Genomic DNA, 11,072 nt, shown 5'->3' with positions numbered 1-11,072 from the left:
ACTCGCGGAAAGGTAAGCAGCGCCGCGAGATTCCCTGCTCTTCTGCCTTCGAGCGTCTCTCGCTTCCTGCCCCACGTCTGCACACTGACTCGCCAGAGACAGCCGCGCGTGCGGAGAGAAGCGAGGGGAGGAGGCAAAGCCGCCGCTCCCCCGCGTCACGCCGCCTCACCTTTCGGCCGTTTCAGGCTTCTTCGTCATCTTCGTCTTCTCCCTTGACTTGACGTAGGTAGAGAACATTGTTGCAGCGGAGGAGGACTTCGCCCAAGTGACCTTTGAAGTTGCCGTCCACCCATTCCTCGGTGTTTTGCAGCTGCAAGTTCATGTACTCGTCAAAGGACTTGAGGTAGCCTGCGAGAACCCACGCGAGAGGCACACACGGAGGCCGGTTCGGCAATGCAAAGCTCCAATCGCAATCACCTCGATTACGAAGGGACGGCATAGACGCACGAAATCACCGGGCACGGACGGCACGGCCTTGAGCGCCGGAGAATACGCTAGAAATATATCCTATCAGGTCCACATCGACTGTGAACGCCACATGGAGGTAGGTGTGCATGCACAGAGAGACTTGGAAACACGAACAAGCCGAGTCGCGTCGTTTCGCGAGGCAGGCACGCGCCATCTCTCCCGGGACGCTCGACGCCCTTTGCTGCTCCACCGTGGGCTTCTTCCCCGCCTCCTTGTCCGTGTTTCCCCTCAACTTTCCCTTTTCTCACCTTTGTACTCGATGCCCCACTTCAGCTTGACCATGACCTGTCGACCAGTCAACGAAGTCAGGAAGGGCTTGGGATTCACGGGGGTGACCTGCACCAAGCAGAAAAGGACGGGAGACGCGCATGAGAGAACGCCGGGGAGTGTCGTGGCGCAAGCGCAAGAAGCGCAGACGTAACGTCGACACAAAAAACGCTGCACACGCACTTGGCGCTCTCACGCGGATGTTCTGCGCGACGAGGAGATACGCTTTGGAGACACGGCCCCCCAGACAGCGGCCAGACACCGAGAAGGCCGCCTCCGCGGCACTCACTGGGGTAGGCAGACAAGTGAGGAGAGAAGAGCAGCAGCGAAGAGAGGACAGCGACGCGGGAAACAGAACAAACGGTAGAGGCAAAGAACGCGTGCGCGCGTCGAGATATGCACAAGGGGACTGCATGCCCTGGAGCAAACGAGAGAAGCAGACGCGAGCTTCAGAAACGATCCCGAGAGCGGCCCACCGCCAGCGGGTCAGGCCACGAACAGGGGACGGCGAAGAGTCGAGGAGAGGCGATGCCACGAGGAAACTCGCGCGCAGAGAGGCAGAGAAAAGTGTGACCCCAGGCAAGTGCCCCAGAAAGAGGGGACAAAACAAAAGTTGAGAGCAGTGGGCGAAAAAAAAGAGTGAACAGGACAGAGGACGCGAGTCGAAACCATCGTGCAACGAGGTACGACGAAGCGCGAGACTGGAGACAGCGAAACCGAAGACCAGGAGGCAGGGAAAGAGTTCCGCAAAAGACACACACGACAGAGGTGGAGATGGAGGGCTGAGGCGCAGACGCGAAGAAAAGAACCCGGACTTAGAAAGCGTGACTGAAGCGAGGAGCACGAAGCAGATGAAGAGAATTGAGTGAGGGAAACCTGAAAGAGACAGGAGTCTAAGACCAGGGGAAGCGTCAGCAGGCCTAGGAGAGCCGGACAAACAGGGACGGGGACAGGGACGGGGGGTACTTTGACATAGAGGAACATAAAAAAACATGCACGCGAGGCAAGGAAGACACAGGCACAGACGCGCGGGTGATGAAACGAAGCAGAGAGGCTTGAAGAACAAAAGATGAAGAAACGGGGAGAGATCAAAGAGAGCCGGTCGGCTAGAAAAGTAATAGGGGCATGGAGGCAGAGATACCGACAGCAGGACGGAGAGGAACAGGGCACCCGGCGAACAGTCGGGTTAGGCTTGCAGCGTACCGTCGCCATCTTTTTTGAAAAAACGGTGTGAAAAGACGAATTGGGAACCGGGCCTTAGAGGTTCGCTGCCAGTCAGGAGAAATGCATGCGCGTTCTTCTCCAAGTTGTTTGCTTCTTTGCTCGGTAACTGTGTTCGGGAGGACCTCTCTCAACGCAGCTCTCGGAGAGTGGATAGAGTAGAGGATGGAGAGGGGCGCGAGAAAACCAGAGAAGAGAAGAAAGGAACAACAAGACAAGGACGAAACAAAGCGAGATACGGGTTGGATCTCTGAATGGAATGGGAGTGGAGAAACCTGGAAGGTTTTCTTTCGCAGAGAGAGGCTAACGACGAGCCAACAGACGCGAAGGGTACCCAGGAAGCAGTCAGAAGTAGAAACAAACGGAAGAAAAAAGGAATAAAGGACGCAGAAGAAAGGACCTCTTCGCCCTCTCCACACAAAATCCTTTCGCGGGAAGCGCAGCAGGGTGAAGATAACGGAAGTCGCACAGCCTTGACGAGAAGGGTTGACGGTATTGTGGGGTGTGTTGGGCGCAGGAAATCTTGCAAACAAAGAAAAGGCTTATCCTTGGCTAATGTCTTCATCGGCACATTGCGACGGAACACAGAAAGGGCATTTGCATTTCTGTACGTGCAAATCTCGACGTGTGTACTCCAGCGTCGGCGACTCAGAAGAGGAGCGAGAGCGGCAGCGAACTACTGCTGGCCCACCCTACTGAGAGAGGGTGGCGGCTTATATGGGAAAGTGTTGGATAAGAAATAGTCACGTGCATGCAAGACAGTGCGTACGAAGACACACGTCAGCGGCACCGCGTCTGGTTTTTTTGGCCTGGAAAGGGAAAATGCAGCCGTTTACAAAGCAGATTTATATTGAAGCGGTCACACAGCGTGAAAAAGAAGACTCCAGTTGTTGAAGGCGGAATTTGAACATTTCGACTTGCGTACACACATCCGTACACACTTTACGCATCTACACGCTCACCTCAGACATGAAGGGTGTGTGTACCGCCACATGGACACATGTACGATACATATCTGAATGTGTCGGCCCGAACCATTCCTTTTTCCACGGCCCGAACCATTCCTTTTTCCACACGGTTAACAAAGGGTCGAGTTTCAGGAACTGTTTTTCATCGAACGCGAAACATTTCCCGTTTGTTTCTGAATGCACGGATCACAACTCGCATACACAGCTCTCTCCATAGCGCTTCTGGAGTGGAGGAGCAGAGAAACCGGGAAAAGGTTATCCTGGCCAACCGTGATTTGGTCGGACACCCTACGGCAACCTATCTGATGATCCTGCAAATCACTCACCACAACATCGACGCGACAAAAACTGGAATGAGGGGGGCGATCGTGTGCGGGGGGTTCGACGGATGGGGATCATCCTAGAACGGGCGGATCCGCGCGAAGAACCGGTCACTTAGATTACGTTTTCCGGAGAAAAGAAGCGTCCGTTTTCAGCGTCTTGAGAGGGCGTGATGCTGTCGCCTCGAGTCCCTTCTAACCGAGTACGCAATCATGAAAGTGTTATACGATACTGGCACCAGGAAAGCTGACGGAATCTGTGGAGCCACAGTGGCGATCGGTGAAAGAGCCCGTTTGAAAAACCAGTGCCTTCCGGTGGGGCCTATGCAATCGGATCTCCATCGCGCGCCCTTCCCCTATGGCCCCATGTCTCTACCGGAAATGCAGAGGCAGGAAGATTTCACTTCTTTCCACACGAGACAAACACCGAGAGAGCTGAACACAGTAACGCATTTGCATGCCATACCCGTCGTGTCACCTCGCAGAGTACTGTACACACACATCTGAGAGGTTACAAATTGCAACCGGTCTGAGTGCGTGACAGAGAAACCACCCCTGCCGATTCGTTTCATGCCTACCACGACTATGTACGTATAAATAACTGATGGGCACTCGCCGCGCCCACGCGTGCAGATTCACACTTGATGGCAAAAAAGGGAAGAAACACGCGGGAAGTACACGAGAGTGCGCGAGTTGTTGTGTGACTAATAGGTAGACACACAAGTGCGACGTTGCCTAGAGAAATGGCGTGGCCTTTTCCTCTCCAGTCGCCCATGCAATCATGTACGGCGCTGGTACGTGTGCGAGGCAAGCGGAAAGCAATAGGCTCAGCTGACCCCCATACACAAAACCTATTAGCAATTAGATTGTTGGAGGATTGTCTGCGTAGTGGTGAGGGAAGCAGAAAACTGTTGTGCTGTCTTCGACGCCGTTGAAAAACAGCCGGCAGACCACAGATCGCGAACGCCAGAGAGTTCATCGACTTATTTTACAAATGCACCAAGAAATGTTAACAAGTACATGCATATGCGAGTACATACACGAACTACATCACACCACTACGCACATGCATTGCATTATATACATGCAAATTATATATATATATATATATATATATGTAGCGGTTGGCTCCCGCATCCCTGCAGTGTGACAAGAAATTTAAAAAGGAAGAAGCACCATCGTTTTGTTCGACGTGTCCCTGATACCGCGTTGCGTCTTCGCTCTTCTGCGTCACCTGTGATGTTCTGGACTTCTGGACCGGGTCTGTTTCTTCCTTGACTTCCCTGCGCATGTTCCCGTCTTGGCTTGTTCTCACGCGGCACGACCTTCGTGGCCCGACTTTCCCAGACAAGAACACGCGCACCTCATGCTTCACGACCTTCCTTACAGAGATCTACTCCGTCCGTCTGCCGCTATTCTTGCTTCCCTGCCCTCCCCCCGCGAGCGAGGCGTCTGCGTCTCTGGCAAGTGCTCTCTACAGAAAAGTGTTTCCTTTGTTTCCCGGCTCATCCGGATACGAGAAACGGTGCATTCGTTAACCCAACAGGACGGCAATTCCCGCGCCCACCCCGCGACCCGCGAGAAAATGGAACATCGTGGCGCCAAGACCGGCCTCACCCAAAGAGGGCGATCCAGCTGGCGAGCGGACACTTCAGGCGGATCTCTCCTCACGCCCGAGGCAAATGAACCCTTTCTCTTCATTCTTGCTTTTCCGTGTCTTTTTTCGTCCTCCGATTCGGCGGACGCCCGTGATCAAACTCAAGCAGGCGGGGTCAGCCGGATCGCGCTTCGCGGGAATCAAGGCGTCAACGAGCGCAGCGCATACACCCGACGCACTCATAACTCCGAGATCCCCAGCCTACAGACTTCTCCCAACCCGCTCCGCGATCGATCTTCACTTCCATCTCAGTCTGCTACCTGCTGCGCACTCCAGACCGTTTATCCCGGCCCACAGACATATTCACCCACAGCTCCTTGAAAGCCCCAAGGCGAACAGCCGTGCTTCACAAGCTACAACCACACTGTTCATACGACCAAAAACGTTATTTTTCCAAAACATTCGCGGGCGCGTCCTCCGTGTTTCCTTTACCTGCAGCGTCCGCCATCTTCGGAAGGCCACGCCGTTGCTTCTCCGGCTCGACTGAGTTTAAATGAACACGAGAGGGACTTCCGAGCGGCAAAAGACAAACGCGGCGCAACCCGGACAAAAAAGAGCTACTACACTCAAAGACTCTGCTGAAAAGACTACAAAGTCTGCAGCCCCACGCGGGCCCCTCCCTGCTACGTCCCTTTGCCGCCTCATGAGACAGCAAGCGCATTTACGGGGAAATCCGCGAAGCTACCTCAGCGGCCGTGACTGAACGCCTGCGGTAAAAGCGGATGGGCCAGGATGGAGACATCATGCTGTGCATGAACGAGCTCTCAGAAAACGTCGGGGACTGCGTCGTACGTCTCAAGGTAACGATGCTGTCTGTCGCGCACAGTTCGAGAGGGAAAGAACGGCCATCTGCGTCTGCGTCGCTTGCGAGAGAAACGAACACATCGCCTCTGTCGGCTGAGTCTACCGCAGGTGGAGTGTTTCAACAAACACCTACTGAGAAGGTAGTGGACCGCCAGTGCTTTCTAGCTGTTGACACGTCTCCGCTTCAATCGCAGACTGTTGCATGCAGTTGGAGAGTTCGGATGCGGCGGTGCCGCGTTCGCCTGTCTCCTCGGTTTCCAGAAGGGACACTGTGTAGCCGTCCCTGCGTTCCTTTCCCTGCTGTCCGGCTCTTCTACTGTCTTGCCCCCTTTGAGGCTGGAAGGCAGACACACCACACCCTTCTCACGCTTACTTTTCGACTTTATCGGATTCTCTCGCTTCTCCCCTCTCTGACAGTCTCAACTGCTCCGAGACTGTCGAGTCTACGCCAGCGTCGTCTACCGAATCTACCACCGCATTCCCTTCCACCAGAGCGACCGGGGTCTGAGCTCCGAATTCGTGGCGGTACATGCATTCATCTCGAATGCACAGCCCTGAAAAAAATAAAGGCGAAGGGCGCAGAGGATGGCGCGAAAGGCACACACGGTCGCGACTCTGAAGGCACACCGAAGCTTCCCGCGGATTTTGTCCCCACTGCCCAGAAGGTGGAAACAAAAGAGAACCCGCAGGCACACGGCAACAATGAAGAAAACAAAGAAATAAAAAGACAAAGAAAAACAGAGAAAACAGAGACCAAACTTGCAGCTGCGACAGGGAGCGCCTCTGTGTCCCATCTCCAAAGGTCTCCTGCCTTACTTTGGAACCAAGGACACCTACGGATTAAAACCCGGACAATGATCACGCCCACAAGAAAAATCACGTACACCTAGCGATGTCACGTGAAGAATCGGAGCGCTGCTGTCAATGGGACGACTCGCTGAACAGTAGAAGATGAAGCATACCCCGGTTCATCTGCATCGCGCTCCTGTCCTCTTTGAGAACTGCTCGACTACACCCTAGGCTGTTACGTAAAATGGGGACACAAACGACGCTTATCTGACCGTGGAGCGACCGCCTCTCATTCGCAGTCTCACCCTGGAGAAAGCGAGCACAGACGGGCGTGACCGGAGCCTCGTGGGCGAGGGAACAGTCGGCAGACTCGCACAGGCCTGCGCCTCACAGAGGAAGACAAGGCGCGAAAACGGTGTTCGCAGACAAACGAAGCGCCAGCAGCAAACCGAACGGCCAAGACACCGCACGGGGTTCGAATGAGACAGCTACCAGAGATTCGAGGGAGCGGGGGGGACGTTCTGCCCTCCCTGAGCGAGGATAAGGAAGAGCGAAGGGGAAAAACGAAGACACTCAGCGAACGGGGCAGACGTCAGAGAGCAAAACGACGAGACAACTCTAAACTGTTGTGCGGGAGAAGCCCGAACCACCTTCCTGCGTGTGCAGTGCACCCCTCTTGCGCAGCCGTCCAGGACGCGCGCGCTGACGCGACAGTTTCGCTTTTCCTCCTCGGGACACCCGAGCGAGAGCCAGCACGTCATCGCGAAAAACTGACCTTTGAGGTAGAGACGACAGACAACGGGTTCTTCATTAACATGCTCACAACGCTCCGTGAGCTGTGTCTCGCGACTGCGGTCGTGGTAGAAGGGACACGAATCCCCGTTTCTGCAGTATCCTGGACAGTCAGTTGCCCAGGGGACGCAGCAAAAGCCCGCAACAGAGGTTGGTCCACGGCGTTCCATTGCATGCACAGATGATCGATACATCTACACGTGAAGGCACCGATGAGAACGCATCGGTGTATCTAGACACATGCATGTGCGCATACAGGAAATGAGGCGCATAAGCCTGCGTCGTGAGAGGAAATTGTCAGAACGACCTAGCACATGCGCTGGCTACATACTCAGCCCACAACACTTGCTGCGAGAACGGCGCGTTCAGCCCTTTCCCCGGCATCCAGAAGAACTCCCACCGCTCATTCTCCCTCCCTGTTGACTCTAGACTGCGCCCGCCTGTCTCTCCAGACGCTAGGTCGGCAAAGCCGTAGCCAACGCAGACGGCAAGCTACAATCCAAACCTCCCACTGCTGCTCCACGTTTTCTACACACGAGGGCACGACGCCTCGGTCGCGCAAAGTGCGTGAGGCATCGGCAGGTCGCGCGACGTAGGATGTGCAAAAAGACAAAACAGGGACAGACGGCAAGAACGGCAGGAAGCACGCCGGGAGCGATTTACATCTTTGCGTGTGCAGTGCTGCTCGGAATCGGAAACGTACCGAAACCGTTGTAGAATTTGCAGAAAGTGAGCGATCGGTTTCGGAATTTCGGAGCCGCCGATTTGCCGGATTCAAGCGACGGCCGGACGCTCTCTTCCGACGTCGTCCACGGCGTCGATCGCATGGGCAACGACGAGAACGAATCGGCCGCTACCCGAAAACAGGAACAAGAAACGCCGCCTGGGATGCCTCCCTCTCCCACAGAGGGGTGAGCTGCCTCCTTCCGCACTGCACCGCAGAAACACCATCACGGGACGAGGGACCCCATCACGCATGCATGCAAACCTGTACGGGCACAGATATATCTACACATATATATTTATGCATACGCATGTATTCATATACATATATGTCCTGTATAGTGGTACAGAGGCAGATGTGCACGTGCATCACGCATGTACATGTGAGGGCTGAGCAGGACGGTAGCTGCCACTCCCTCTCGTGAGAAGAGCTTTGCCTTCGCTCGCTATCTGTCGTTTGAGAAGGCGCTACGCAGAAGCCTGAATTCCGTTGAGCCTGGAGAGACACCGTAACCTATATACTGTTTGTGTCAACTTTTCTGTGTACTCGTTTGTCTCCCAGCCTGCAAATGTGTGTACGCGCGACACTTGCAGGCGAAAACAACCGCCTGTTGCGTTTGCTGCGATCCACCTCCGTGAGAAGATGGCAACTCAGGCGTCGTGAGGGTTCCCTTTCGTCGTCGCGAGGCGTTTCCAAACGGTGCACCAATGCCTGATTCGGCAAGCTGCTCACCTGTGCCAGCCTTGGCTGCCGCCCACGACGCGAAGGGCGTTCCGTCGCTGGCGGAGAAGGCCGGGAAAGTCGCCCCGTCGAACAGTTCCTGGCGGGATATTTGAGATCGGCCGTCTCCGCCAGGGGTCTCTTCGGCTGCGGGCGTGTTGACGAGCCTGTTCCAGTGGATGTTCTGTCTCCATAGGGCTCTTTGGCGCTTTCGAGTTTCCCACCTCTCTTCTGCTCGCCTTTCCTGCTCTTTCTTCTTGGCCACCAGCATCTGCATGTGGGCGACTTGCTCCTTCAGGATTCGCAGCCTGTCGGACCCGCTGGGCCCCGCCGAGAGATGCTCCGCTTTGGGCGCCAAACCCCCGCTTCGCCCGCCAGCTGCGGGGGCCAAGGAGGCACTGGCGAGAGACGCGCTGGGCGTCGGCGATGCATCTGGACGGGGCGGAGGAACCTGTCTTTTGCTCGGCACCGAGACGCCTGCAGCAGCTGCGGCGGCGGTGGACGGGGAAGGCCCCGACGGTCGGGACGTGTCTCTGCCGACAGGGTGGTAACCAGGAGACGAAGACGAAGAAGGGAAGACAGTGAGAGTGCGTGAAGACCTCGGAACGTTGTAGAAGACGGGGAGGGAAGGCGAGGGGCGAGAGACCCGCGAGGGTTGCCCCGAAGAAGCACGGCGCCGCCGATCCTCGTGCAGCGCCTTCGCCAGAGCCGCCACCTGAGCACGCAGCTGGTCAGCTGTTGCCGAGAGAGAGCCCTGACGCGCAGAAGACAAGGAACGCGAAAAGCTTTTGCGCTGGATTGAGGCTGAGTCAGCTGGAAAAGTTCCACCCGGCGACGAGGGCGCGGCGGGCGCGGCCGAGAGACAGCCCGACCCTCGTGGCCGCATCGTGGAGACACTCGAGAGTGGACGAGGCGAGGGCGGCGAAGAGGAGGCAAATCGAGGATCAGGGCAGGCAAACTAGGCAGGCCCCCGCCGGGGCAACGCACAAGGTGAGACCGAACGCGCCAGGAGGAGGAAGGCCCTCTCGGTGCAGAGAGACGTTTTTTCGGATCGACTGGACCAGAACACGGCGGCAAGATCCGGCAGAATTACAAACGCCGCCCCACACAAGAAGGGAAAACGTCGGTTTCCCTGTCCGCGTTTTCCCTGCCCATTACAGGCCGAACACGAGAGAGGGGGGGGGGAAGGTCGAGGGGACTGGAGTGCCCGAAAGCTCTCTCGCCCCTGCCTCAACTGATTCTCGACGCAGACCGAAAACAAGCTCTCGCGTCCCTCGCGGTCGCCAGACGAAGGAGAAAAGCGAGTCTGGAAAGCCCTCCAGCCGAGAGATGGACGCTGCCTGTCTCCGTGTGTTGAGACACCGAACGCGGACCCGCCTGGCTCCTACGCAGCCTCGCAAGAACGGCCTGCCAAGCTCCGAGGCAACACAGTTCGTTCTGTGCGTGTGTGTCGGGTTTCCCCCTCTTGCAACAGGACGGCCAGTGTATCACGCAGATCCCCTTCCACAAACCAGCCGAGCGCGTGGCGACCTGCAAATACCCATTCGCTTACAGACGCAGCCTGTGCGCGTGCATGCGAATCATGTAACTGTGTGAACACGCAGGTGTCCACGGATGCCTGCATGTCCGGATGGATGTCCACAGGTCGCGAAGACAGAAACAGGCATGTGTGGAAAAAACACGTACACGAATGCGGGTCGGGTGAAGCGTAAGCGGATGTGTCATGCGCGGACAGACACGCAGCAAGCAAAGCGTCAAAGCAGGAAGCGGGCGGACGTCCTGGACGAACGAAGGGACTCATGTGGAGTGTGCAGTCTTGAGGGACCAGGCGAGGTCAACTAAGCTGTGGACGAAGGAAATTAACGGTAGGATCTGCACGAGAGCGTGCAGACGAGCACGCGGAGTTGGCAAGGGTAGAGGCAAGGCGAGCGGCCAGCAGAAACGGTGTCATCTACACAGTGGGCCACAGGGATTGTGCTCGCCAGCCGACGCACAGCCGCCTCATTTCCTCAAACAAGGGGAAAGGGAGTGGCAGGACGAGGCATGGGTCAGAGAAAGGGAGGACATTGCAGAAAAAGATCGGCTGTCTCGAGACGAAGAATGGTTTCCTCGTTTCAGCAACCGAGAAACGCTCGGAACTCGCGATTTCTTGTACTCGTGAGCGCGAAGATACGCTGCCCGCACGAGACAGTCTGGCGGCACCCGGACGACGGAGAAGAAGAAACAAAGAAAGCTCTCTTCTGTAGGAGGGAGACTAGCAAATGGACGAACGGAATAATAATTACCGCGGCGCAACCGGCACCGCAGGTATACTTGTCAGCCTTGTCAACATACACCAGTAA

The 11,072-nt window shown here is 56.2% G+C and overlaps 2 protein-coding genes across 2 annotated transcripts; both read right to left on the bottom strand.

Moving 5' to 3' along the window:
* Nucleotides 1-181: 181 nt before the first annotated feature.
* On the bottom strand, nt 182-1,947 carry NCLIV_013380 (hypothetical protein; the record flags this gene model as incomplete). The annotated part of the gene is made up of 3 exons (XM_003881529.1): nt 182-348; nt 717-804; nt 1,939-1,947. 3 exons carry the CDS (start codon nt 1,945-1,947, stop codon nt 182-184), a joined length of 264 nt encoding a protein of 87 aa, XP_003881578.1.
* Nucleotides 1,948-6,074: 4,127 nt separating this feature from the next.
* NCLIV_013370 (hypothetical protein) lies at nt 6,075-9,616 on the bottom strand (the record flags this gene model as incomplete). The annotated part of the gene is made up of 5 exons (XM_003881528.1): nt 6,075-6,259; nt 6,800-6,874; nt 7,270-7,389; nt 7,990-8,217; nt 8,743-9,616. 5 exons carry the CDS (start codon nt 9,614-9,616, stop codon nt 6,075-6,077), a joined length of 1,482 nt encoding a protein of 493 aa, XP_003881577.1.
* Between the last annotated feature and the right edge of the window lie 1,456 nt (nt 9,617-11,072).

Source organism: Neospora caninum, chromosome V (assembly GCF_000208865.1).
Source record: "Neospora caninum Liverpool complete genome, chromosome V".
Classification (NCBI taxonomy): domain Eukaryota; phylum Apicomplexa; class Conoidasida; order Eucoccidiorida; family Sarcocystidae; genus Neospora; species Neospora caninum.
The sequence above is the reverse complement of the archived record's forward strand: the minus strand, read 5'-3'. Positions and strand labels throughout refer to the sequence as shown.